Below are 26,969 nucleotides of genomic sequence, written 5' to 3'. Positions count from 1 at the left end.
TTTTTTTTTTTAAAAAAGCAACTTCAAAAGCATACAGTTTATTTCTGCAATGCCTGATGTTCATAGAGTCACACTTCAGTGCTCAGAGCCATGAAAACACTGCTTTTGAGGTGACATTTGTAGATGCCTCATTACTCTTTTCAAAAGAGTTTTGCATCAAAGAGTCAGAGCTTCAAACAACAGACCCTACAGGAGTAAAATAACTTATTAACAGCACATGAAATGGAATCGCCAGGAACTGCTGATACCAAAACAAGCAGGGCAAGCGTGTCATCAACAGCCAGCCCACGCAGCCGGGGGCAGGAGCTGGAAGACTGGTGATGTGCCGTCCCCTCCTCCTTGCAGGGACTTTCCAGACACTTGCCTTCCATCCACCTCCTCCACAACAAGGAGGCTTTGGAAGCACACCTACCTTCATGTTCTTTTTCAGTTGTTCCAACTTTCTTTATCTTTTTGGGCGATTTCATGAAGAGTGGAAAGATGGTCCTCAGACCAAGAATGTCAACAAACTTGTGACAGTTGTCTGTGCCCTCTGGTCCAATCATGGCATGGTCCAGTACCTTCAAGGCACTGCTGCGGGAAATCTTCTTCTCTCTGTCAAAAGAAAGCTGAGAGTTAAATTTTCCAGGGACAGGATGAGCTTTGGACCACACTAGAGACAGCATGAACGGGGAAAAGAATGTGACAAAGAAGTACAAAGAGTCCAAACACAAGCTGGAAGCAAGATATTCTTCAAGAAGCCAAAGCATTATATCGACAAACAGTGTATTTTCAAAGCTGTGGTTGAAAACAGTCTCTTGGTTATTTCTTTTTTAATGTCTTTTATTTATTTTTATTTTCTACTTTCTTTTTATTTCATTTTATATATTTTATTTTTATGTTTGTGGGTTTTTTTTTATTTCTCGGCTATTAAAGAAGTTATTTCTTCACCACCTTACAAACATGAGCACAAAATGGCAGGGGAGACTGGGCTGGGTACACAAGGCAGATACTGTCATACTGAGAAGATCAGGATTTAGCTCTAGCAATAATTCCATTTGATAAAGGAGTAAGTTTGGTGAGCATGGCTTGGTGGTCAGCTGTAATGAAGAAATTCTCGTCTCCAGAAATCACGCTTGGAAGGAAGCGGGTAAATTCTGGGCTATTCTGGTTTAGTGCTAGTCCAGAATGCTGGTGCTGGTGATTCACACCGACAGCAGGCAGGTGGTCTGAAAATGATCTCCAAAAGCTCTGTGCCTCTCAAACCAGAAACTGAGGAATTTATAAGTCATCCAGGGGAAAACTTAAAATATCTGGCAAAACTGGAACTGGAAAAGCAGTCACAAATACAGCACATCAAACCAAGAGACCAGGTAATGTCAGCAGGAGCTAACGTGAGCTGAAGAACGAGCCCTCAGTGTCCCCAAAGGCCAGGCCAGCCCAGCAGGACGGTCCCCAGGGGCAGGATGGTCACAAGCCCCACCACCTTCCACCTCAGGTGCATGACAATCTGCTCTGATTTAAGAGGATTTGTTCTCTAACAAATATATGCTTCAGAGACTGAACTTGGTGAACCAACATGCAAACTAAAACACCATATACGAACACCGTAGCCTAAAGGAAAGTTCCTTTGCCCAGTGCGACCATGGGAGCTTCTGACGGGCACAAAGTGGTTGTTGAAAGCACCCACGAGCAAGAGCAGTGCAGGAGGGTGGCTCAACACCCCCACCCCCCCTCGACACAGAGCTAAAAATAAAGTACTTCTTCAGCTAGACAATGTAAGGAATGTTTTCAGGGGAAGTAATTGCATATTGATCAGCATTTAGGAAGGCTGCACAGAGCTGATCTCTGGAATATTCATTGGGTTTAAGTTCAGGCTTTTAGAGATCAATAGCTGCCTGACTGGACTGTCTGGAGTTGATTTTATTTGAAATATTTATTCTGCCGGAGGGCAAGCAGTTTATCTTAGTCTCATCCGTGCTTATTGAGGTAACTTTTATCTGAACACTAATTCAAAGACAAGCATGCATGAGTGCCACCAAACAGGGAGTGATCTCAGTCTTCATGGGGACCTCCGAATTACAACTTTATTTGCTAACCATTGTTTTCCTCCTTTTCACACCTCTACATCTGAGATAACTCTTTTGGTACATTAATTATTTCAAAAAAGAAGAGGTGCTAAAATTAATTGGACTTTCCACATTAGCATAACACAGTCTTTCACTTTCCAAAACACTAGCAAAAGCAAACCACTAGATTTCCTGGAAAAATGCTGCATAAAATTGTTTCATTTAATTAACCAGAAGATTTAGTAAAGAGACAGTCTAAGTTTCCATGTGGTCATCAGGAACAGCAGGACAAGAAAACATAAAAGGATTTTAATAGTAATAAAAAATATACCCTGAAATGGCTACAGTTGAGCTTTGGGGAGCCGTACAGAGTTGTCCATTTCACCTTGTTTTTGCTGCACAGGAGCAAACACTTTCCTGAGGGTCAAGAAAAGCCACTGAACAGCTGCAGAATAGAAAATCGTGTTGCTCAAGCGCCGCAGGTTTCCATCAGCCCCCTTTGCTGCATTTGTCTGTGTGCATACGCACACCCCTTCGGTTAATAACTGGGAAAGCCACACATCATTTTTCCTGTGCAACAGAGAATCTTCCTGACGCATCCCCTGGGAACCCGGTGGCTGCATCTCCTCCAAACCTTAACACAATTTTACAGCAAAAGCAATAAGCTTCCTGTCAGCGCGCGCAAGGGAACTGACATTACGAGCCTGTTTCTCTCTTTTAGCTTTGTAAGGTAAACTGCATTTAGGTTACCAAGGCAAAGCTGAGGGACTGTGCACTAAAAAGTGCTTCCTGACCTAAAAAAAAAATAAAAATAAAAATTGAATTTAATTCCAGGTGACATTCATAAACTTTCCACTGGTGGCTACCACCTTGATAAACCATCTTATTTTTGATAAAGACGCTCCATAAAACAAACAAACCTCCATTGCTGCAGAGATGTAAATCAAATAATTGTGTGTACCTGTGCTCTCATCCTACTTCAAACCTGCCTACTTCATTTCTGCTGTCACAGTCTGTGTCTGTCTCAATCTGGTCTCCTCCCAGACCCTACACACCTGCTGCCTGAAGCTCCACTCCCAGCGGCAAGTCCCCCTCAACGCTGCGAGTCCGAGACCACACCAAGTCCAGGACATAAAGTGCATCAGCCACACCATGCTCATCTTCAGGTGTCACCACTGTCTCCCCATGAACCAGCAGACGTTCACACAGAATGACAACATCTTTTGCTGTTGGCCATACGGTTCAAGGCTCAACCTAACAGAGAACACTCCTGTTTCATTACTGTCTACAGGAACCTCTCGAGCATGTCAAGTGCTGAGCTGGAAGATGCTGTACTTCTCCGCAGGTCTGTCTGCGTGACCTTTATTAACAGAACAACTTGGCTAGATGTATTGGTAGCACTAGATACAGAATGCTGTGTTCTCTGAGACAGTACTGGAGATTCCAGCCTGATATCTTTATTCTTACACAGCTTATCTATCTCACATCGTGTCAATAAACTTTCAACTTTGCTTATGTGTCCTTTCATCTGCACAGACTGCAGTACAATGATTAACTGCCTTCAAAGTAAAACCAAAAAATAACAGATCTCTCCCCCCAGTCTTCACAGAACACTGACAGCAGAGAAAAATATTCTGCCCTGTTTGTGGGCGAGGTGGTCAATCACAATGGAAAGGCATTTCTATTCTTTGTTGTTTATCATGAAGTATCAAGAAGATACAGAAGCGTAACACTCCTGCACAGCTTTCTAGATCACAGCTATCAAGGTTCACTCCCTATTTACAAAGCTTGTCTGCAGTTACCAAAGCAGCACTGTCCACGAAAACTGAGCACCTGGAAGAGCTCTGAAGCATCCACCAAGAGAACTCCCAATGATGACAGAGGTTAACAGAATTAACAGCTATTTAATATCTTCTGGATATTAAAATATGTAAAAAACCCACAAGCAAACAAACACCAAAACCTTGCAGCATCAGTTCTCAGACACTTTGCCTTGTTTGGTGGTTTGAAAGCTACAGAAACATGCTCCATTTTCCTGACCAAAGCACTAGGTCCAGCAGAGCTTTCTACATTCAATCACATCATGACCTGCAAAAGCAACTGCCCCACTATGGCAGCAGCTGCCCATGCCCAGTGCTTCTCCTCCTAATGTAGCCACCCTCTCCCAACATCCGTTCCCTAATTTTCATCACCACAAACCAGTTCTTTGACCTTAATCATCTCCTATGCCCTCCATAGAGCACTGGACTAACGTCATTCATTCTCTTACTACTGACAAAGCAGCACAACAGAACCTGAAAAGCTGGTTTTCAAGAGACAGCAGAGCTAAGCACCACGTTCCCACCGCTCTGGAGATCTGAGTTACTAACACATACACAGTCACATCTGTGCCAAGCTCACCACAGCAATAAGGAAATACCACACCTACCAAAGGACAGCGTTGCAGCTCTGACCCAGTCAGTCTGAAGTATGGAAGCAGCCCTAAGTATGTGCCGAGTTTCGGTGATCTCACATGTTTTAGGTCACATGCACCATGGCCTGTGTCAGGATCCTCAGGTTTCATTCATTAGGAGTATGGAGACAAAAACCAAAATTGGGTATAGGAATGAACTGACATGTCAACAACAAGGATAGTGTGAAATATTTAGAAAAGTGGCTGGCAGCTCTTCAAAAGATGAAAAACACGAATCAGCAACAAAGGTATCAGCTTGACACTTTTAAGTCTAGTCTGAAGACATCATTAGAAGAATGAAGTTTACTCTCTCTGTCCAACTAGGCGTTGCTCTCTCTAAATGAGATTTGCAGTGCAGGACAAGTCCGGGCCAGAAGGGAGCTGGTTTGGGGACAGGACTCAGTCAGCTATCAACTCATGTTATTTGCTCAAATAACCAGGTAAGGAGAACTTCAACTTTTCTACTTATCTGAACTAGATTAGAAGAGTTTAAAAAATTAAAAAAAAAAATCAACTGTCAGCACAGTCCATGCTTGCAGACAGCAGAGATGTAAGCTTCTAGAAAATGCTCTGTGAATTATTACTTTTTTTCCATTGTCACTTTACCAAGCCCATTCAGACTGCTGAATAAATTAGGTTCCTAAGCATCAAAAGATTGAGGTTTTGGAAACCTCTTCCATTAGACATAGCTGCTGCTGGCAGATAAGTCATGCTTTGTCCCTCCTAAACCCTTCACAGCTACTGAGGGGGGAGTGGGAATGCATCCAGGGAGAAATTTTCCTCTTGTCATAATTTTCCAGCTGGGATCCTGGTACAGAGAGTGGTAAGCAGTCGAGTCCGAAAATGGGGAAAAAGCTATTAAAAATCCAAACACCGAGTCCCACCCACATGGCACCAAAACTCCAAGTAATTAGTTCTGCAAGGCTGGCTTAGCAGCTTAGCACCAGAGGCAGAGGGAGGCTTCCCTTTCATTCTTAGTTTTGGAGCTTTTCTTTAATTAGCCCCAAGAAAACCCAGCATTCCTATATGAATAACCCATGTTTGGTTACTTATGCAGTTCCCTGCTGCTGCACATTACCCAGCCCTGCGCTGCAGGAATCCATCATCTCTGGCTGGCGTTTGCTCACCAGCCACGGCACGCAGCCGGGAGAGCCAGACAGAGCCCTGCTGCGCCCAGTCCCAAGCTCTGGGGGAAGCCAGGCAGCTTCCCCCAGACAATTTGGTACCAGGCTAGGGAGTAAAAGCAAAGAGAGAGCAGAGAAGCCCTGGAGATCCACGGTGTGACAAAACACATCACAAGAAGAAATATATACTTACGCCCATTTCACAAAAGCAATTTTTGTATTAACATCCACAAAAATTCACCAGCTCAGAGGATACACAAGACAGGGATGCTTGAACCAGGGACCAAGAGGAAAAATGTTTTCCCTAGACACACCCAAAGGGTCTCTCTCACCCTCATAGGGGTCTTTTAAATCCTTAGAGGACTAGCTAGGGCCTGACCTACAGCATCCTCTCCTCTGGGTGTCTGCCACACAGATCTGCAATGTTACTTTCCAGCAGCTATCGTAGGAACCCCATTTCTCAGGAAACAAAGATAAAGACAAAGAGTGGAGCTTATATGTCTGAGAAGGTTCAACTTATATGCTGGAAAGAAAGACACTGGAAACAGACAAATATGTTAACACAGACATTTTATAAACAGAAACCCACAAATATCTAACCAGCACGCCTATTGGTATGTCAAAAGCAGTCAGGAAAATCAGAAATTTATCTGGGTACCTGAGCATCAGATTCATCAGCTGCAGACCCTCGCCTTTCAGGAACCGATCTCGATTGGAACTGAGCATCAGGCAGGAGCAAAGGGAGTCAAACAGGTTCTCCATCATTTCCTGTTCTTCTGCTGTACTAGGGTTGTGTCGTTTAAACACCTGCATGACAAAGAGAATCACCCCAAAACAGAGGGCTCAGTTTGGCCCACGCTGTTGGAGAGTACACGTTAACATTTTATATCACAAGCCTTCAGCACCCAAGACGCAGAGGCCAATCGTACACATCACTGATGCATTCTCTTGTCACTCTGCTGCCCTTTTCACTATCCTGACTGCACACCAACAAACACGCAGCTGGAGGACAACACAGGGTCTCCAAAGGGAAGGGCAAATTCACCAGCTGTGCAATTCACAAAAGTACGTGGACAAGCTTGTTAGCAGGGACCTCCTCGGCATAACAGATACCTGAGGGGTCTGCTCTGCAGCACCCTAACCTACTGACAGGAGAAATCTAAGTGAGCTCAGAACACATTACCTTCAGCTAGCTCAAACACTGCACAATGCTGCCCACTGCTTGGAGCAGATTTGTAATTAAAACAAAATAAGGTAACTTCTGGGTACCTCTACATTAACATCTGTAAAATGGGGATTAACCTCACTTACCATGGGTGATGCACTCGTGTGGAAGTTACTCAGGGACTATGCCACCACTAAATATAAAGCACGGCTGTGCTTCAGCACCTATGGATTGCTGGGACAGCGCTACACCCATAATCTGTTCCACCTCCTCACACCCAGCCTGCCAGCCTCCCCATGGTAGAGAGGGCGTATGTGAATTACTCACAGATAACTGCTGAAGCAGCACATCGATCCCATCCAGCTCCCCAAGCAATTCTCTGTTGTCTAGACGGAGGTGGGGGGAAGGGGGAAAAGAGAGAGAAAAATGAAGCTAACTGTCAGATTTTACAGCCATCTAACACTGATACATCAGAGAACAAAATCAATACGGCTTGACAGAGTACAAAAGCTGCAGAGAAAGAGGGCGCATGCGTGTGCGAGAGCATACACGCGCGGGAGAGAGAGCACAAGCAAAGGGAAGCAAAGCAGCAGGCAGGAGAACGCTGTTGTGATCTGAAAGCAGCCTGGGTCCTGCCCTCACAGAATATGGATACCCGAGACGCGCCTCACCGTCGTTATTCTGGAGCAAAATAGCCAGCACCTCACTGCAGTACAGCTTGTTGGCGTCAAAAGGCATCTTCGCCTGTTGGTGGAGAACAGGGCTCTGTTTCACTGATGTGAAGAACACTTTAATCAAGTCACCAAACACATGAGCAACACTTAAACCAAAACACAGCAGCAGTGATTTTGCAGTATGCCTCAGTGACAATAGTAATAATTCTCTCTGATTCAGGGGTGACGGGGGCGTGTGTGCTCGTGTAGAAACTCAGCTCTGATCCTTCACGCTGTCCTACACAAGGAGGTTTGACCAAGTCACCTCAAAACCCCTGAGAAGAGTCTCCAGTGGTTTGCAACACAGAGTCTCTGTCCTGTGATAAATTTTCCACTATGTTATACGAGTACATGGGGTTGATCCCTATTCTGAAAGTCTGCACCCCTGACCAAAACCAGAATTTCAGAAAAGACACCACAATAGCATTAAATAGTAACTGCCAGAGTTTTGTATGAGGATCACAACGTCACAATCAGAACAAGATGCAACGGGTTTAGCCTGCATAGTCACATAACTTCCATTTAATACATTCCCTCCATACTCAAATATGTTAAAACAAAAATCATAACAAAACAAAAATTCTGAATTTGAAGGAAAAAATAAAATAAATTCCTGAAGTGGGATTCTGAACTGCTCTGATGTTTTTGCAATGGACTGCATCAGATAATAATGCAAACTGGTTTACTGAAGGAATTAATAAAATAAACAAAACAATTTTTAAAATCATCATTTACCAGCTATTTTTATTCCACTGTTCAAGTAGGGAAAAAAAGGCAAGCAATAAGTACTAAGCTTAAAACATACCATTTGTCACTCACAATTTTTTTTCCCCAAATGCACAACTACCTGCAGCTTGACTGAGTGAACCTGCCTGGGCCAGGCTACGCCTGGGCCAATTATCCCAACCTGCTACCAAAGAACAGGTCATAATACACAAGCACCATGCAACACAAAAACATGAAAAGCAGGAAGATCCCAAATGCCACAAAGTATTGACTTTAAATAAAGCTTTTCATTCCAAACGATCCCCAACCACTCGTAGATGATGGTATTTATAGCAGCCACGATTCCAAGCAATCGGTGGCAGGAGAAGGGGAAGGTGACAGGCGCTTGGTGCTGTTCAGCTCTGCTGGCTCCTATCACAGTGAGTTCCAACTGCTGTCCTACAGCAAGCGTTAGGAAATAACGCTCTGTTCTCTCAAGGCTGCACATAACGCCATCAAATCCTGCTTATGTTTGGAGAAGTGAGCTATTAAGCTCTCCATCTGAGCTTTCCAAGGCAGTTCTGACAGTCAGAATACAATTATCCAACCTGAAATGTAGTCAGAAAACAGAAATTCACACTCTGTGCTGTGTGCCAGATGTCCTTACTGATGCCTAGACAGAACCCCAATTTTAAAACTCATCCTACAGACATTCTTCAGCAGCACAGCGCTCTGCCCAGATTCTGAGATCCTGGTTTAATCCTAAACACATCTGTCAGAGCAAGAGACTCAAGACCAAGCGCTGCCAGTAGCTTCGGTTTTGCTGATTTATAATAAAAGGGGCATACTTCCCAGTTTGAGGCGAGTTCTGAATTCACTGTATTCACAAGTGTTAGAACTTATCACAAAAATAACCTATACAAACGGAAAGAGACAATAATAAATAGCCTTGGCCTTTAACATTGTGCCAAACACGGTCTCAAGCACACCAGCTTCCAGACCAGTGGCTTGTCAGTTTTTATTGTGGTATTTCCCAAATTACAACAGGAAACCAGGCTCACCTTCAGCCTCTTGAGCAACCACTGCATGAGGCCCTGCTGCGCAGCTTCTGTGCACATCTCCGGCCGGAACTCTGCCATGTTCTCGACGATCGCTGAGAAGAAAGACACAAAGAGCCATTCTTCCCACCCGCAGTTCAGCTCAGGCCTGTAAAGACACTGCTTTGCCAGGTCCTTCCGAGGGCTGCACTGCTCTTCTCAAAGTTAGAGCTTATTTGCAAAACTACCTTTCTTGGAATGAGACTTAAGTTCAGGTCTGTGATATTCTCTCAGCTTTGACACTGCCCACACAGTCCATCCTCAGTGTGACACCAGCTCTGCTGGAAGAAGCCCAAGATACCCTCCCTCTGCTCCAGCAGCAATTCTCACTGCACAAAACTCAACTAAACAACAGCAGTGGCAGTAAAATTCCCACAGCTCTTGTTTCCAGTCTCTCTCATTCTTCCAGTCCTCGGGAGATTACAATCCCAGAAGACTGAAAGGAGTGGATGAGGGTCTGAACCCCACCAACAGTGACACTGCAGAGCAGTTACCGTGTTGTGCGAAGACTGGGGAACAGAGAGCTAACGATGTACTCACATGAAATACAAATGTTTTACTACCTGAAAGTTAAATATATGGCTAAGACATAAACAGCTCTCATAACGGATTGAAGTAGAGCTCACAGGTAAGTTCACAGTAAATACAGGGGAGGGGAGCACAGCTCCTGGTGCAGTGCTGGTTCATCCGTGCAGCAGCACCTCCCTACGTAACCGCTTTGGGAAGAGGCGCCTTACAGCAGTCGCACGACGAACACTGGCTCGAGGGACCAGGCTGTACTGCGAGTTCAAGTCATGCTTGAACAAAAGCTGCACTAGGTCCTCTACCCTAGTGTTGGCAGTTGGAGAGGAAAGGAAGGGGAGGGATAACCCACCCCCTCTTGGTACAAAATAGAGGAAGAAGCGAGAGGCTGTGCAACAGCCACTTACCCAGGGTGTTGTGGACACCATCAGCTTCTTCTTTCACACCTTCATCCAGGCGCTCTAAGTTCTGGACCAGCAAGGCCACGACCTGGCCCTCCACCTAAATCACCGGGGTCATAGGAAAGATAAAAAGATAAGGGAGATGACTGAAAAGAGGAAGATGAAGGAGAAAGAATGGGGAAGTTAATAAATAATAAAAATCAATAAGCCAGACATGATCAGAAGACATTAACAATCTTGTTCTAAAATCTCAGAGGAAGCAAAGGAATCACCAAGTGAATCTGCCACTATGTTTGTCCTAATTAATTAAACAACTTTTGTGTTTCAGATTAAACAGACAAACATCTGTAAGAAAAAATGCACCTTGTCACAGTCTTATTTCCTGAACCAGCCTGATTGATTTATAATCCCTCAGAATTCTTAAGTGTGAGGCACCACAAACCGCCGCAGATGGGCTACTGTCAGCTCTGCCAGTGCAGCTCCACTTCCAACTCCTTACTGCTGGTCTGCCCACATTTCTGTTACATCTTCCACCTTAACAGGTACAAAAAGCTGATGGAAAATGCTCACAGACAGAGATTCAAATCCAAAAACTGAGTTACCACCAGCTGAAGCCTTGCATTTTAACCCTAGCAAGACAAATGTACCAAGCTGACTTCAGCAAGCTAATGAAACCCCAACAAATTAACAGCAAGAACATGAACCTGCATCTGCAGGTGGAGCCTCCTAATCAAAGGGCTACACAAGACATTCACTTTCACAGCTGCCACTGGACAGAGTCCAGCCTGACTTCGGCAAACTTCTCATTGAGGAGATGAGCTTGAAAAAATTAAACAAAATAACATTTCCAATTCAAACACTGTTAACTAGCTTTGGGCCCAGTGAACACACAGAAAAAATGCAAGTTATCAGCTCCTGTGGAAGGTAAGGCAACAGTCCTCACAGACACCCTACATTCTACCTAATTCATTTTCTTTTTTTTTTTAAGTAGATATCTAAACATTTCTCCCAAGATATGCCTGACCTGTTTCTTTCAAAGAGGACAATAAAACCTCTAAAACTTGGCTATTATCAGTGGGCTGGTGACAAGGAAAACAAAGAAAAAAAAACTTTGCTTGATTTACTACCTCTCTGCACATTTTATAGAAAACATCTTCTCTAGCAGTTCCTCTCCACCACTCCATTCATCCAGCAATCCTTCCACGAAGGCAGAGTAATTAAGAACAGCTCAGAGGCCAGCTGGAGGAACTCAGCTCTGGGCCACTGTCATTAACCTTTGGAAGGTAACATTGTAGTGACTGGACAAGAAGGATTGTAGCAGAAAATGGAACAGCCAAACAAAGCAAACAAAAGAAAACCCGTAATTCCCCATCTTTCAATTTCAACATAATAGTTACAGAACAAGACATAGCCACAGTGATTCACAATCACAGCAATTCCCTAGCAGGAGCTGCCCAAAGGCAGGACAGACAGGTAAATCTCGAGTTTTGCTGGGCACAGGTTCTCCCGAGGGCTTCTGCTTGGTTTGGCATCCTCCTCCCACAGCCGAGGAGCCAGAGGCATCCAGTGCAAACACCAGGAAAAGGGGAAGCCCACCACCACAGAGATGTTCCAGTTCAAGCAGAGATTTTTGTGTTTGAAACAAGAATTACTGGGTAGAAGATTACTGGTCTCCTGTGCAAAGGGTTAGACTGAAAGATCACGCTGTCTTTCAGATAACAATCTGAGCCCCGACACAAGCTTCAGTTTTTCACGGGTGAACAGAGGTCACCCTTTTCTACAGGAAGAAAAATGCAAATTGAGGTCCTATTTTCAATAGGACACTGTCCAAGTCACAAGTAGTACTTCATTCTCCCTCCCTGCATGAAAAAAATCTCCCAGCCTACACAAGTTTTGCAATAAGAGCGTGTTCCTTCCAAAATATAAGTGGTACACAATGTGCAAGAAGAACCCACTCCCCAGACTCTGGCATTCCATTACAAAAACCCATCGTGGTCCTCGATACAGCATTTCACCTACAAGAGAGCAGGCTCCTGACCTGGCTACCTTCATCGTGGTGTTGGCAACACAGATAACCACAGCTGCAGAAAGCGTGGCAGCTCAGAATATTCCCTGCTGTGCTGTGTAAGGCAGACGTTGTTCAGGCACTGAAATGATCTGGAGTTTACTACTTACTAGAGCATCTATGAGGACTTCGGCTCCTTCTTCACTCTCATGGAGGGTATCTATATCAGTCAGCTCCTGAAGCAAGTCTACCACAGCTATGGAGACATGTGCTAGGCATTAAGGACAACCAACATAGAGACAGACACATTTAATACCAAAAGCAGATTGCTCTGAGGCCAGTGTGCTCATGACACGATCCAAAACACCTGGTAATACATTACAGCAGCGGGGCACAGAACACCAGAGCCAGGAGCACAGAGACCACTTCAGCACACAGTCCTCACGGGCACCAAGGTCAGGGAATCCCAACAAATAGGAATGATAAAAACACATATAATTGTGTGCTCACTGTATCGGGCAATTTTACTCTTTCTTGATGATATTTTTTATTTCCAAATCAGAATTGCTGGAGTTGGTATAACCAGGCACCACCCTGCATTGTCAAGACTGAATATAAACAAAGAGAAATCAGTTAGAATAATCCGATTTGGGTATTCTGCCCTCAGTGACACCCCTGCTAACCTGCCAGAGCACACACCTAACAAGGCCACTGCAGAAAGCAGGAGCCATCACCCCCTTCTGCCCGGCCCAATTAGGACAGCATGCTCCTCCAGCCACAGACCTCGCAGGAACAGCATCACTTCTGCCAGCCCAATTTTCACTCATTAACTCTGGGCTACATAACACATGGTTCCCCTGACTGCTACACAGCTCTCTGGTACGACGAGACGTATTCCACCTCATTAGACCCACTTTCCTATTCTCTCAGACACGCTGATCAATCTTGCCCAAGTCCCACTGGGGTAGAACAGGATACGCAGTGTTCTGCATGTCCTATATAACAACTTTGTGATGAAGCTCTTTAAAATGCACAGGCTAACAACCAACCTCCCAGTTCTCCTATTTGTGCACTTGCTGAGACACACAAGCAGCAGCAGGAAAAGTATTTTCATGTACCTTTTCTCAGCAAGGTTACAGTCGTGACGTACCTAGTCTCAGGAAGGACTGTAAGAGCTGCCTGTCCCAGCCCCACGTTAGCCCATGTCCAGGTGCTGCAGTAAGACAACTACTTTCTTTGTGCTCCACAGCAATCCTTAACCAAGCCAAAGCTAGGTGTACATTTTCTTGATGGATAGATGTCACTGCCAGTTGCAACTGCCATGAGGAACCAAACAGAAAGGTGGTTACTCCTCCCTGGACAGACTCACTCGTGCTTGTACTAAAACATGGTCAGAGGTGCCAGGGTACAATTGTGAAAAGCATGTTGGAGTGTGACTCAATAGGCAAGTTATGGGAAAATAATCTGCCTTACACTTATTCTGCAAGGAATCAGCTACAAAACAAAAGCTGGAGGAACAGGCCTGTAGGAACCTCATGAAATTCAACAAATGCAAAGTCCTGCACCTGGGAGGGAACAAACCCACGTACTGGGGCTGACTGCAGAGGTAAGCTCTGAAGAGGAGAACCTGGAAGTTCTGGTGGACAAGTGGAAGCCAAGTCAGCAGCATGCCACTGCAGTGATGAAGGGTAATCACAGACTGCACACGTTAGCAAGAGCAAAACCAGCAGGTCAAGAGAAGGGGTTCTGACCTGCTGTTGGCACTCATGAGGCAACAGGTACAATATTTTGTTTGGTTGTGGGCTCTCCCAATAAAAGAGAGATCTTGACATACTGGACTTGGGAGAGTGGAGGAGCACTGAGATAGCCAGAGGGCTAGCACAGTAGATTCACAGTACGAGGAAAGACTGAGGGATTGAGTTTGATCAACCCACAGAAGAGGCGGCTTAAGGGAGGAGCCAGCTGAAGACGGCTGCTACCTACGTGAGCAAGAGCTCCAGCAGTCAGGAGGGTTCATCTCACAGGGCACTCCTGTCTAGGGAGCTTCTGCTGAGGTTTCCAGTGAGAGCATCAGTTGTCCTAAAAAATTTAAGAGACAGAAAAACAAAACCTCACTGGAAGCTTTTCTGTCTTTCGTTAATAAAATCTTGTCAGTGATCATCTTTCATTCACATGTTTTGTGTAAAACTGCATGAATCATTCAGCAGATTATTTGCTCCCCCTGGACATTGCTTTTGTCTTCTTGCATTAGTCCCTCAAGACACTACATTTAAATCACATCCAAAGAGCCATTTGTTTTGTCCTCTCCTTGAATAACTCATTTAAAAAAATCTTTTTCCATTTGTTTTAACAAAAAGTCATCAGAAAACTTGAGCTGTATCAATTTAGTTTTATGTTTAGAAGCTTCACTTTAATAGTGTTTCTATTCCATACATAAGCAGCAGCAGCATCACAGTGAAAAGGCATTACTACAGCCTGTGTCCTGCTTCCAAGGGATCTGAAAACACTTCAGCAGTTTTAGAACAAGAAATATATTTTTCCCAAAATTGCAATTCACAGGCCAAATTTCTAACCTTAAACTAACTGACAGGCAAGCTGCAAACCAATGAGAAAGAGTTCACAGTGGAAACACCGACAAGTCCTTGACAGCAGCTGTGACCCTGGGACACAGCTTTTCATGGCTGGAAGGACAAAGCCAGCTGCATTCCTGGGCACTCCAGATACAGCAGCTCTGCTATCCCAGTCAAAATCCCCATGGTTCCTCTTTTCCCCGTGAAGGAGACACTCAGCATGAGCTTTTAATGCCATGCACACAGGACACAAAAAGTGATGGAACTACAGTAGCCACGGAACTGGTTACACATAGGAGGTGTTCCCCACTGTACAACAGTAAACTGGTCACAAATATTTACTGGAGAGTAATTTCCATTACAGATCACAGATAAGGAAAGCCGAGTCCCATCTGCAGGGACCAGCATTCTACTGCATCGAGGTTCAGTTAGAGACGAGTCAGAACTCCCAAACACGTGAGCAGTGCTTTCTAATATAAACTGGTATGCAATAAAATATTTATGTTTTGGTTTTATCTTCTGATCACTGTACCCACTTAGAAAGAATTAATTATGAACTCTTAATACATAATACTATGAGGCAAAGTGCTAAAAAAGAAAACCAAGATCTGTGCACCAGACTGCAACATTCAGCACTAACAATTCATTTAACATTGTGTATTTAAAAACATCTCAGAAAAGCTGGAAAGTATTATCTACTGCTTTGCACACAAAGAAGTAAAGAATACATTAATTTCCTAAGATCATGAATCAATAAAAAGGAAAAAAGAAAAGCCTGCTGTAGTCCCAAGTCTAAGTCCAGTGCCCTTTCCACTGGGCTTCACTGCTCCCTCCATTCACTAATGTTTGTCAGGACACAGACACACAATCTTTCGATTCATGTCACAGTTTTTTAGCTCAATCTACTGTAGAATATTTTACAAGCAATGCAGTCTGAGCTCTGCTTTTAAAGACTGCACAATGGTAAGTCAGACAGAGTGCTATTTATCAGCTGACAGCTAAGCATCAGAATATTAACAAAAATGTCACTGTTTTTGTTCAAAACTACCAAAATCTTTAACAGCATAGACAGAAAACTCTCTCCGAGATGTCCTTAGACCTTCAGAGGAACAAGAGAGATCAGTTCAGTGACTCAAGAATTAACTAAGCATGTTAGTTATATCATTATATATTATATCATTAGAGAAATGTCTCTGGATATTTACGAACGCAGAGGGGCCACACACAATCTCAAGCTCTGATCACATCAAATTAAAGGTAAGGACACATGAAGAATCCATCACATTTACAAACTAAGCCATAGCACTGTGGTGAGCTAGTCCATGGCAAACAGCTGGAAGCGTGACAGCTCAGCTCTCACCAAAAAGGGGTAAATGGGTTTCTTTTTTACTGGGGACTGTTCCAGGCAGTTTGCACACAGTTCCAGGCTGTACGCTGCGAAGCCCATACTTTAGCTTTCCCTCTATTGTTCATCTGTTCACACTTTAACACAGCCACTCAAACCTAGATGAAAGGGTCATAAAACAAGAAAGGAGAATAACAGCACTGAAAAAATTCAGAATCAATATTACTTGAACAAAGAAGGCTTTCACTGGGAAAGAAAAAAAAATAAATTCAGTGTGATGGGAAAGAAGAGAAAAACACATACAGTATGTGTGAAAGCAGGATAGAAGAGATTACAGAAAAGTCTGTAGAAAGCCTCTCACACGAGAGCTGCTCTGACAACTGAAGGATATCTGTGTTGTCGTGTCCCAGCAGCCCGAGGAGGGACTGCACAGCGTTCAGCTCCACCAGCAGGTGATACAGGTCTGGCATCGTCGCAATCACGTGCATTTCCTGGATGATGTCATTTAAATCCAGTTCGGATTCCATAAACCTGAGGTAAGACAAAAACGGTTAATAAAGAGGCAAAAAGTACCTCAGCTGTGCTCAATGCACGGCCCTTTTCAACAAGGAGACCACCACCCTCCAGGGGATACCAGGTAAGATTTGTCACCCCAGCTGCACATGGCCCCAGCATTTCTGATCCTCTGTGGTCACCTCAACATCACCAAGTCCAGAACTCCCAGAGGATCATGCTGTCCTGTGCCTGCCCCTTGAAGTTCAACCACACAGTAGGATAAGCCTTCCTACTGTACAATTTACATAGACTAAATAAGTAGATCTGTTCCAATTCTGTAAATCGGCTATAGAACTTAAAATAAATAAATAAATAAAGAGGTTGTAGCTACACATGAAAAACCCAGCCTGCGTATAAAGTAAGTTCTCTAGAGTGATGCACCTTCCCTCACTGCCACATATTAGTGTGTGGGTTGTACTAGTCTGAAGTAAAGTCCAAAACCAGAATTTGGGCAAGGGAAAGAACAGTAAACTGGACAAAAAACATAATGGCACTCAAGTGTAGGAAGAAATTAATTTAATCTGAATAACAAAACTCCATGAAAGGAGGAAGAGACTCACTAGAACCACAGGTGTGGAAAGAAAACACACAAAGTCTGGCTTTCCAATCCCACCCAGCCATTTTGCTCACCACAGCATCTGAAAGCTCCATAATATGAAATGATTTTCCTCCCACAGGAACCGCTGACTGCACACGCAGGCACAACACCTTCACACTGAACCATGGCCCAAAATCTTGCATTATTTGGAAAAAAAAAACCACACCAATCCAGGAGCTCAGGCTTCCAGCCCACCCCCCAAACACACACCACCTGCCTCCCAGTGAGGAGGAGACCACTGCTCAGAAACAGGGCAAAGGAGCCCCCTGAGCAAAGAGAGACCTGCAGTGTGGCCAGTGACCTCTGGTGCCAAGGGCCAAGAGGAGGGATGCTGGGAGAGCTCCTTAGCGCTCACTTTTGAGAAGCCAGCCACTGCCTTAGATACCTAAACCAAAACTACTGAAACCTCATGGAATTGGTGCACTCCCAAAATAACAACAGCATCAACTCAAATTTCAGTATTGAAGTTTTACAATCTATAATATTGACAACAGCAAGAATTTAATAAACTATAACTTTTCCATTCATTGCTAGTTATTGCCTTTGTGCTGCCAGCCATATACTGGCCACCACCAGAAATCTCGATAATGCCATTTTTATTTAACAAGGTTAGTTTAAAATACAATTCAGAAGCACCACATGGCAATAACTGCTGTTACATGAGCCCTGTGTAACTGAAAACGTCTGTATATTCAAGATATCGATTCAGGGTTGAAACCTAAAATTAAAGGAAAAAAGGGTAAGAGAGACTGGGCATAATCTTACTTCTCTGGATTGTCAGGAAACTTGATCCGCAGCTCCTGGTTTTTGTAAGATCTCTTCTCAAAGGTGAGAATCATCTTCTTCACTGAACTTTCATCCAAAGGTTCCTCCTAACCAAACGGAAAAGGGCAGAAAACAGAGGTCAGCATTTGGATGGCTGGAAGAACTACCCAGCAAAACCCAAAAGAGGGAGCAGAGCGATGCGGTGAGACCGCAGCAGGGTCCAGAGCCTCCAGGGACAAGCAGCAACCCCTGGAAGCCTCACTGCAGAAAGCTGCCAAGAAACTCACACACCCTGCTACCCATTTACTGATTTACTGCAACTCTGACCCAAGCAAGCTCCCCAGAGCAAAACCTTCTAAGTCAAGCTTTTAGAAATCAGGGGCTGACCAATGGAAGGTTCTTCAGAAAAGAACCAGCAGAGCTTCCCTACGCTTTCTGAAACCGAGTACCCATGGAAAAAAACAAACCAAACCAACCCACAACAGGTTCACAATGGCTCATCTTCCCTGAGCTGTTCTTTTACACGTGTTGTTACCTGGCACCATCACTGTGTACTGAGGCTTTTTGCTTCTGACATATTAGAGTAAATGTGCATTCATAGCTTATGCCCATGGATTGTTTCTTTTCAGAACTCCGTTGTGCTATTTCTTTTTGTAGGTTTACATTTAACTGCCCTGAGTTTATGCTCTTTGGTATTTTCCTCACTTGGATAAGCTTTCACTTCTAAGTCTTTTTCTAAAGAAAAAAATAAAATCAATATTTTACTCCAGTATTTTCTTTTTATTTCTGAAAATCTTTTAAGGTGTTTCTCTGTTGGCATTACACATTTCCTGTACAGCAGTAAGATGACTTTAGCTACCTGCCTGACAACTCCAAACATGACTCTTCTTTTCCTTGTTTCATTATTTTAATGCACTGCTTTTAATAAAACATTGATGCTAGAGATTTTCTTGTGTAACCTCTTCCTTCTCCTCTATCTGACTAGGTTACAATCACTGTTAAAAGGGAAGTTCTCAAAACAAAAACAAACCAGAGCCCTTCACATCTTAAGCCAAGTTTTGTGTCCCGTCTCCTGTTCAGTCGAGGACTCTTGGCTACGTCCATTCATCCTCACTGGAGCTCAAATGCTGCAGAAATCCTGCTCCATCCTTCTCCGCTATCAGCCACAACTGTAATGGCAACAGCTTACCACCAAAAAACGAGGGAGATTTGCGGAGATGAACAGCAATGCTGTATACAAAGGACAATGATATTTTACAAACCTACATGATTCTGCAGCAGTGAATATCACGATTTTTTTATCAAGCAGGACACAAGCAGCAGGAAGCAAATATCTTCTAGATTTATACCAATCCATGTGTCACATTTATAAAGTGATCTTTTCCCCAGCCCTTGGCAGAAAGGCCAATGCCGCATCGGATTTCTGTCTCCAAGGCTTGAAATCATTTACCCTTGACAGCTGCTACCCCCCTTCTCTGACCCCAGACCTTTCTTGTAGAGAAGAACATTTGCTTATTTGCTGCTGCTGCTGCACAGCTACAGAGAGGGGGAGAGTGGGAGAAGCTGCATGGCTGGGGGTACTAATGAGAATAACAGTGAGGGAACTGGTTGGAATGCAAAAACTGCTTCCTAACGATGTATTTTAGAAGGTGATTTGGGTATTCCTAGCCTAAACCAGAGATCTGCCTCGAAAGCTTTCCCTTCCCCTCCCTTTGCTCCCCGCTTTAAACCTCCAAAGGAGATCCTTGAGAAGCCTGTGTGAAATTAATGAATACCCTGCAGGGCAGGAAAGTCAAACCAGAACCTTAAGCTGAATGAGGCTTGTGAAAAATCACCAGTTAGTCTCATCATCCACATGGTAAGAAATGGAAATCACAGAGAAGTGATTTAGTGTTTGCTTATTTCCCACTGCCTCCCCTTTCCCACAGGACCCTAGTGATTTACTTCCTCCTCTTCCTCTTCTCCATCCCTCTCAATTATCTGAAGAAGTTTCTTCTTCTCATCATCAGTTTCTTCCAGCGCAACAGATTCCTCTTCCCGGTGGCGACCGTGCTCTCGCGCACTAGCTTGTTTCCGACGTGCTTTGATTTCCTCTTCCTCTTCATCGCGAGGTCTTTTTGTCCCTCTGTTAGGCTGAAGTCAGAGAAATAAGGTGAATGAATACAAGTCTTTTGTGACCCTTGCAAACCAGAACACCAACATTACAAGACATATTGAGAAAATTCTTACAAGTTGTTTAAAACATTTACTTACACAACGCTTAACAACTCCAAAAACTGGAAAGGAAATTAATTTAGTGAAGTGGAACATCACATGAGTAGACAAATGGCTCTGCCAAGAGCTATGTCAACACCCTACCTTGTTTGATCTATGAACACGACTCACGGGAAAATATCTTCATAGGCAGCAAAGATGAGTGCTGCAAAGACAAGACGCGGCTCAGCGCCTGTGCAGCTGACCATCGAGAGGGACTGGAACCAGCTCAGTCAGCTGAGACAGACAGACAGACAGACAGCCTCCCGCTCTACAGACAGACCAGTGTGCTCAGGCAGACAGCAGGGAAAGAATTTTTTACCCATGTGGTATATGAGATTATATTGAGTTCTTACATGGGATCATACGGGACTCTTACATGGGATCATACGGGACTGTTATGTGCATCCCAAGTGACCTCGGCTTCCCCGACACCCGAAGGCAGCATCAGAGCCCTGTTTACAGCAGGCAGGGCAGGATTGCTGCTGGCTGCAATTCTGCAGGGGCTTGGCACCGGATTACACGGTGCCTGTACCTTTACAGTTTGTTGGAACAATCTATTATTTTATTCCACAATTTCTATTTAATTGTCAAAATTAAAGGTAATTTGCCAGGGACAAGAAAAAGTCCCTTAACCCTAATCCCACGTTTTAATTTAGGCAAAAAGGGATGAAAGCATTTGCAATAGAAGGAAAAACTCCCTCGCTTCAAAAACTACAAGGATAGTGGTCTCTGAGTTTTTTGAAGGACAACCAAGCTGGAACAGGAGGACTCCATGCTCTATAACCACAGGAAAACAAAGCTTAATTCTTTACTATTTAAAAGGAGTCTGTGTGTTAAGAACAATGAAAACATTAAGAAACATATGTTTACTTTCTATCAGCTGCTTGAGTTGCCTGGTAGATGATTTCATAACGCCATTAGCTCAAACATTTGTCCAGCCTGTTTCATCAAACGTTACCTGGCAGGGAGACCCCACTCTTCTGCTTTGTGGGACCCTTTGCCTAAAACCACAGAAGTCACATCGCGCTCTCCTGAGCACAGGGTCTGCTTTTTAACTCAGATTTGGATTTTCCTCGGTTTTGATTCGAAGAAAGAGAGAGAGGCCGAGGGAAGAGGTGACAGCACCATTCTCCTGACAGATCCAGCATGAGTGAGGGCGCCAAGGTGGGAGCTTCCAGCTGCCCAGCAGGTCGGGAACTTTTGGCCCCAGAGGGCAATAAATCTTTCACTAAATCTCACAAGGCGATGCCGCTGCGATTCGATTACAGCGCCCGTGCTGCAGACCAGTATGACTGCTGCTCTGCACAACCCGAGAGCATCTCACATTTAGTTATTCCAATATAAAGGACAAGCCAGCAAATGAAAGCACTGCTCTCCAAAAACTCTGCTTGCAGGAGGAGAGATGTTAAAAAAAAGGCACTTGAAGCATTAATTATAATGAGAGGCAAACTGGCCAGCAGGCTGCCCGAGCTCTCGGTGTTTTCAGGGTTACCACGTTGCCACCACTTTGAGGAAGATGCAGAATCAAGTTTCCCAGACAACATATTAGCACAAATCAAAGCTCTAGATGCTTGCTCCCAGCTACACCTGTTGTAACTGGGTTATTTATCTCTTTTCTCCCTACATCTGCTCTGCTGTTTCCATTACAGATGGTACATTCCTGACTTAAAACTCTTCCAAAGTGCTCCCGTGCACTTTTAAAGCAGTTACTCAGCTCATAATGCCATAGCTGTGAAGCAGAAGCACACCCGGAGATCCTTTGAAATGAAAAATGTATTTGCTTGGAGGGTTTTGTGGGCTGCTTTTTTTTTTTTTTAAGCAGATTTCTATTACTTATCTTCTAGGTACATTAAAATATAATTTCACATACATCCATTTGGAAACAAATGTGTCATCATCAACAACCAATAATTCAAACCCTCGCCAAGCAATCAGCAACCCAATAAAGAAAAGAAAAAGAAAAAAGGTGCTTTTTAAATGCCATCATCTAAGGCAAAAACTTTGGTAAATACACACTCCTTACTCGGTGCCCTTAACACCACACAGGTCCCTGTCCTTCCCGTGTCCTTCCACTCATTCCCTGGTAAAACCCAATTCATCCTAAACCACCTTTGACAGATTAATGTCAAACACACATAGAAATCAGTGACAGAAGTCCTGAATTTTACCGCAAAGGGCCCTACAAGATCTGCCTTGGATGCTGCTAATTTAGGGCATCGGAATCTCATTCCTCGCTCTCATTTCTAAACATTAAAAAAGGAACAAAAACCTCGACGAGGCTGCAGCTGTAATGAGGGACCAAGGGAGCTGCTGCTTTGTCAAGATGCAAAGTAATGTACCATGGGAAGGGATTATATCACCAGAACAAAATCTAAATTAAAACTCCATCATGAAACCAACCCCATTTCCTCTGAGTACACAATCCTTAGTATCAGAATTTACACCCTGTTTCAATCTCAATTATTATATCCTTTTTTGTATTTATGCATTGTTGGGGGGCGGGGGGGGGGGAATCTTCTATAATACATAACAGAAATCATTATGATAAATTATGGAGGTGCCCAGCGTGCAATTATTAATGCTGCCAACATATTGGCAATAGGCAGTAATTGAATTCCCGGGCAAACGCTATTAAGCGGGCATTAAGGTTTTTCCTCTCGTTATTGATGTTATGCAAAACCTCGCAGAGAATATTGCGGGTGTCCGACCGGCGCTATTAAAGCTCAGAAATCAAACACCCGGGTTCCTGCTCGTTCCACCAGAGGTGCACAGCCATGAAGGACTGATCGGGGGAAGCATTAGCTCCCGCTCACTGATTTCCATCATTTGTCTTTTCTACAAGGCTGTTACCAGCCAACGAGAGCGGAGCGCGCACGCTGCTGCCCCGACACTGGTGCAGTTTGCTAAGCAAACATGTCCATTGTGTCTAATCACATTCATGCAAATAATTTCATAGCTTTGCACACATCTACACAAGTTTTGCTTTATGGTAGAAAGGGGAAAGTTAATCATTTGATAAGTAAAACGTGGGGGTTTTTTACTCAGGTGCATTTAGCAAGAGGATAGAATTCATTAGCAAATGCACAAGAAAAGCATTTGCACATTGTTTTGTTAGTTAAGCTTAATTTTGTTCCCGTTGAATGCAGTGCACTCACAGTAATTTATTCAGAAGACATTTTCATTTAAATTCAACGCTGATATCACCACATCAAAACCAACTAATACAAAAGGGTTTAAAAAAGCTGACATGTATAAAACACAACGAAGTAAACAAAAGCTGGTGACTGGTAAAGGGAGAATTATCTTCCTGCTTCTCCTCTGACCTCCAGCTGCACTTGCTCTGGGTGTTATCCGACACACCCCACGCTGCTCCAGCCCGGCCCGAGGCCCGGGGCAGCCGAGACCCCCAGGAACACGCCGGACAGGGGCCCTGGGTGTGCACAGCACGTCCCGGGGCTGCCCCTCGCTCCGGGCAGCAGCCACAGCAGCACCCGCCGCCTGCACCATGGAGGGGAGAGAAACAACGTCCTAAATCACACAACAATGACCTGCCCAGGGCCCTGCCTGCTCTCCCTCAAAGCGGTGACTGCACATCAATATCAAGATTGAGTATCCCATAGAATCTGGAAAGCTATTGTTCAGGCCCCTGATGGTTCCAGCCCTCTCCAAGCATCAGAAGGTTCAGAGAAGCCTCAGCAATGGAGTTTCACATTACTAAGACATCTGCTTTGTAAGTAACCTTGTTACAGTGCAGCTCAGAAATTATTTGTTAATCGAATCTGAAATAAATCTTCCTAAGTGATGCAGCTTCTTTTGTGATCGCATCTCAGCCGGCTGCAGCCTGCTCAGAGGAGCTTTTTTTTTAGCCACTGCAGAAAGCCACGCACGAGCTGTCAATGTAGGACCCCTGAAAGCAAGCCACAAATCTCCAGAGCTGCCTTCACTAACTTCTTAATTTTGTTTCCAGCATTTGTGATAACCAGGCTACCATCCATCTTACTGTTCATGGGTTTTTCTTCCTGAAGCAAGACACTTCGGATGGTGCAGGATCTGAGCGTTAAAACTGACAAAAACCTGCTACCAGGAAAATCCAGAAACCTCAGGAAGTCCTGAGAGCTCCCAAGTCACACAAACCGAGGCAAATCAGACGAAGGGGGGGCACTGTACCTACGTGGACACCGACCACTACCTGCAGAGGGAACGAGCCCCCGGCCTCTTCACCTTTCCACTCGGTGGGGCACACAAGTCCTCGAGGCAGCTTGTTGCTGTGAAAAGCACGTAGAGGAGGAAGAGACAAAAGCAAAGTCTCCCCATCCTAAATCAGAGATACATACAGCAAGACACAAAATATATATTATCTATATAATGACCCAGGGATGCAGGTCTGTACAAAGGTGGTTATCCCACATCTGTTCCTGCAGCTGCTGACCTCTCCTCATCCTGAGCCAACGCAGAAACAGGTGGAGAGAGAGGGGAGCCAGCAGAGCTTTACAAGGTCCAAGGCTTTTGTGAAGATGGACCTGGAGCACAGCCCTCAGCAGAGACAGCAACCTGTCTGTGTTCCTGCAGCATCAGCCAGCGAGCCCCAGGCCAGCTGCCTGGGCTAACAGCAGCCTGCAAAGGCCAGTCCCAGGCTAAGGCCGTGCCCGTGGCCCCCCACACCCACTCCCTGTCTTTCCCACCCACATCCCTCAGCGCCCTCAGAACACAGGCAGGATATTTGCCTCCTGCAAATGGATCCAGAAAAACAACAGTGAAGTCAGACCTTGTCCCATTATTTACTGCTTCTTTTGTTGTTTGATTTTACAACATTCCATTAAAAATTAGCAATTTGTAATGATCACTCACAGTGGTGAAATCTGCATTTAATGAGAATTAAAATAACCTCCCTTATTCGCTCCCAAGACAATTGAAAGAGATCTCTGAAAAGAGCTGGAGTTGGCTCTGTCCCCTTAATTACCCCAGGTAATTGGAGACCAGGCACAGAGGATCTGGGCACGGTCTTTCTGGGCAGAACAGCAGCAATATTTAATCATCAGTTCAGACCATCTGCAACTGTTTTGCAGCAACACATAAAGTTTATGGATTCCTGAGTTTTGTATAAACTGCCAGGTGCTGTTTAATTGTGTTTTTTGTTGCGAGAGGTTTCTTTTCCTGCTCTGACAGACACTTGGTGCTGAACTGGTGGCACACTGCCTGAAATCTTCCACGCCAAGCTTGGCACCAGGGGAGAACATCATCTTGATTAAGCAAGGGCACAGATTAGGCATTTAGAGGAGACAAATTCAAAACAATGTAAGAGAAAAGCAATTATTTGGGGTTGTGCTGAGGGAAGCTGAGCAGACCAACTCATTTGCAGCAAGAGATTAAAATCAGACAGCGGAGGCGCACGTCACCCATCATCCACCCAGCCGCCTGACAGCCGGTGCCACCCCTGCACCAAGGGGGGAGGAGGAGACCTTGGCCCAGCCTGCTGCTCAGCCCAAGGCAGGAGAACACCCTCACCTGCGCTCAGGTGAACCTCACAGCACCTGGAGCAGGCCAGGAGCCCTTGTATGAGCCACCCAGCCATCCACCAGCTGGGTACAGCAGACACCTGGAGCAGCCCCCACCTCGTTTATCTGCCACACACAAGTCAGCGCCCTCCGTGGCACGGGCACTACAGGAGCCTGGTGATCCCAGTTATCCCAGACCCTGGTGATCCCAGACCCTGTTTGTTATCCCAGACTGTACACACTCAGAGGACAAGGCACACTTCCAGAAGTGACACAGGGGGCAGCTGCACCCGGAGCCTCGCGGGGCTGTGGCGGGCGCCCGACGGAGCAGGGAAACCTGGTGTTTCCAGCTCGTGCTTCTCCCTTTCAACTGAAGCCCTCACAGAAGGGAATCTCATTTTCTCAGGGTCTGCCTTGTGCTCCTCCACCTCTTTCACCTGCATTCGCTGTTTTACCTGATTGTGGAGATCTGAATCCACTGACACTGAAATCCAACGCTTACTCTGAGCATCATCCCATCTGCTGACACGGGAACCACCTGTACTCAGGTGTGAGGCCAGAACAGCCCAGAGCCAGGACAACAGCTTCAGTAGTTGGCTGAAAGCTGCAGGATGTTTTGTCCTGCAGGTAAAAATAATTCCAGCAGCAAGAAAAGAAATTAAAATTGTCACACCCAGCAGCTAAGCAGCATTTCTTCAGCTCTAGCCTCACTGCAGTCAGAACGCTGACCACAGCCAAGCAGGTGCCCACTTTCCTCCAGAGCAGGACAGAACCCTGGGGACTTCACATTTTCAGAGCAAAAGAAAAGTCAACAAACAAAAATCCAAACTAGAGCGTGGTTAAAAAATTACACCAAAGAGAAGCCCATCACAGATTTACCTTCTGGCACCTCTGGTGTAAGTTGTGAGGCAGAACGAGGTGACATCGTTAACCACAACCAAGGCAGAGAGCACCAAAGAACTGAGGGAACATGAGAAATGATCATTCTAATTCAATACTGAAAAATCACCAGAAAAAATGGGGGGGTTGAGAAATACAAAAGTGGAGCAGATCTCGGGACAGCAGGACCCTGCTGACAGCACCCCACAGACTGTGGGGCTCTGCAAGGAGACTGGTCCTGCAGCCACACTCCAGAGTGTTTCGATATCACTGG

General features: G+C 44.8%; 1 protein-coding gene across 1 annotated transcript; it reads right to left on the bottom strand.

The window, feature by feature from the left end:
- Positions 1-412: 412 nt before the first annotated feature.
- CTNNBL1 (catenin beta like 1) lies at positions 413-20,198 on the bottom strand (the record flags this gene model as incomplete). Its single annotated transcript, XM_010170385.1, has 10 exons — positions 413-594; positions 6,283-6,431; positions 7,117-7,175; positions 7,461-7,533; positions 9,269-9,360; positions 10,234-10,327; positions 12,403-12,500; positions 16,539-16,678; positions 18,066-18,172; positions 20,010-20,198. Coding segments are annotated over 10 exons (1,183 nt in total), but the record flags the coding sequence as incomplete, so codon positions are not given.
- Positions 20,199-26,969: the final 6,771 nt, after the last annotated feature.

The sequence above is a fragment of the Antrostomus carolinensis genome, unplaced genomic scaffold (genome assembly GCF_000700745.2).
Source record: "Antrostomus carolinensis isolate BGI_N321 unplaced genomic scaffold, ASM70074v2 scaffold22946, whole genome shotgun sequence".
Taxonomy (NCBI): domain Eukaryota; kingdom Metazoa; phylum Chordata; class Aves; order Caprimulgiformes; family Caprimulgidae; genus Antrostomus; species Antrostomus carolinensis.
Note: the sequence above shows the minus strand (reverse complement) of the source record. Positions and strands in the feature narration are given on the sequence as shown.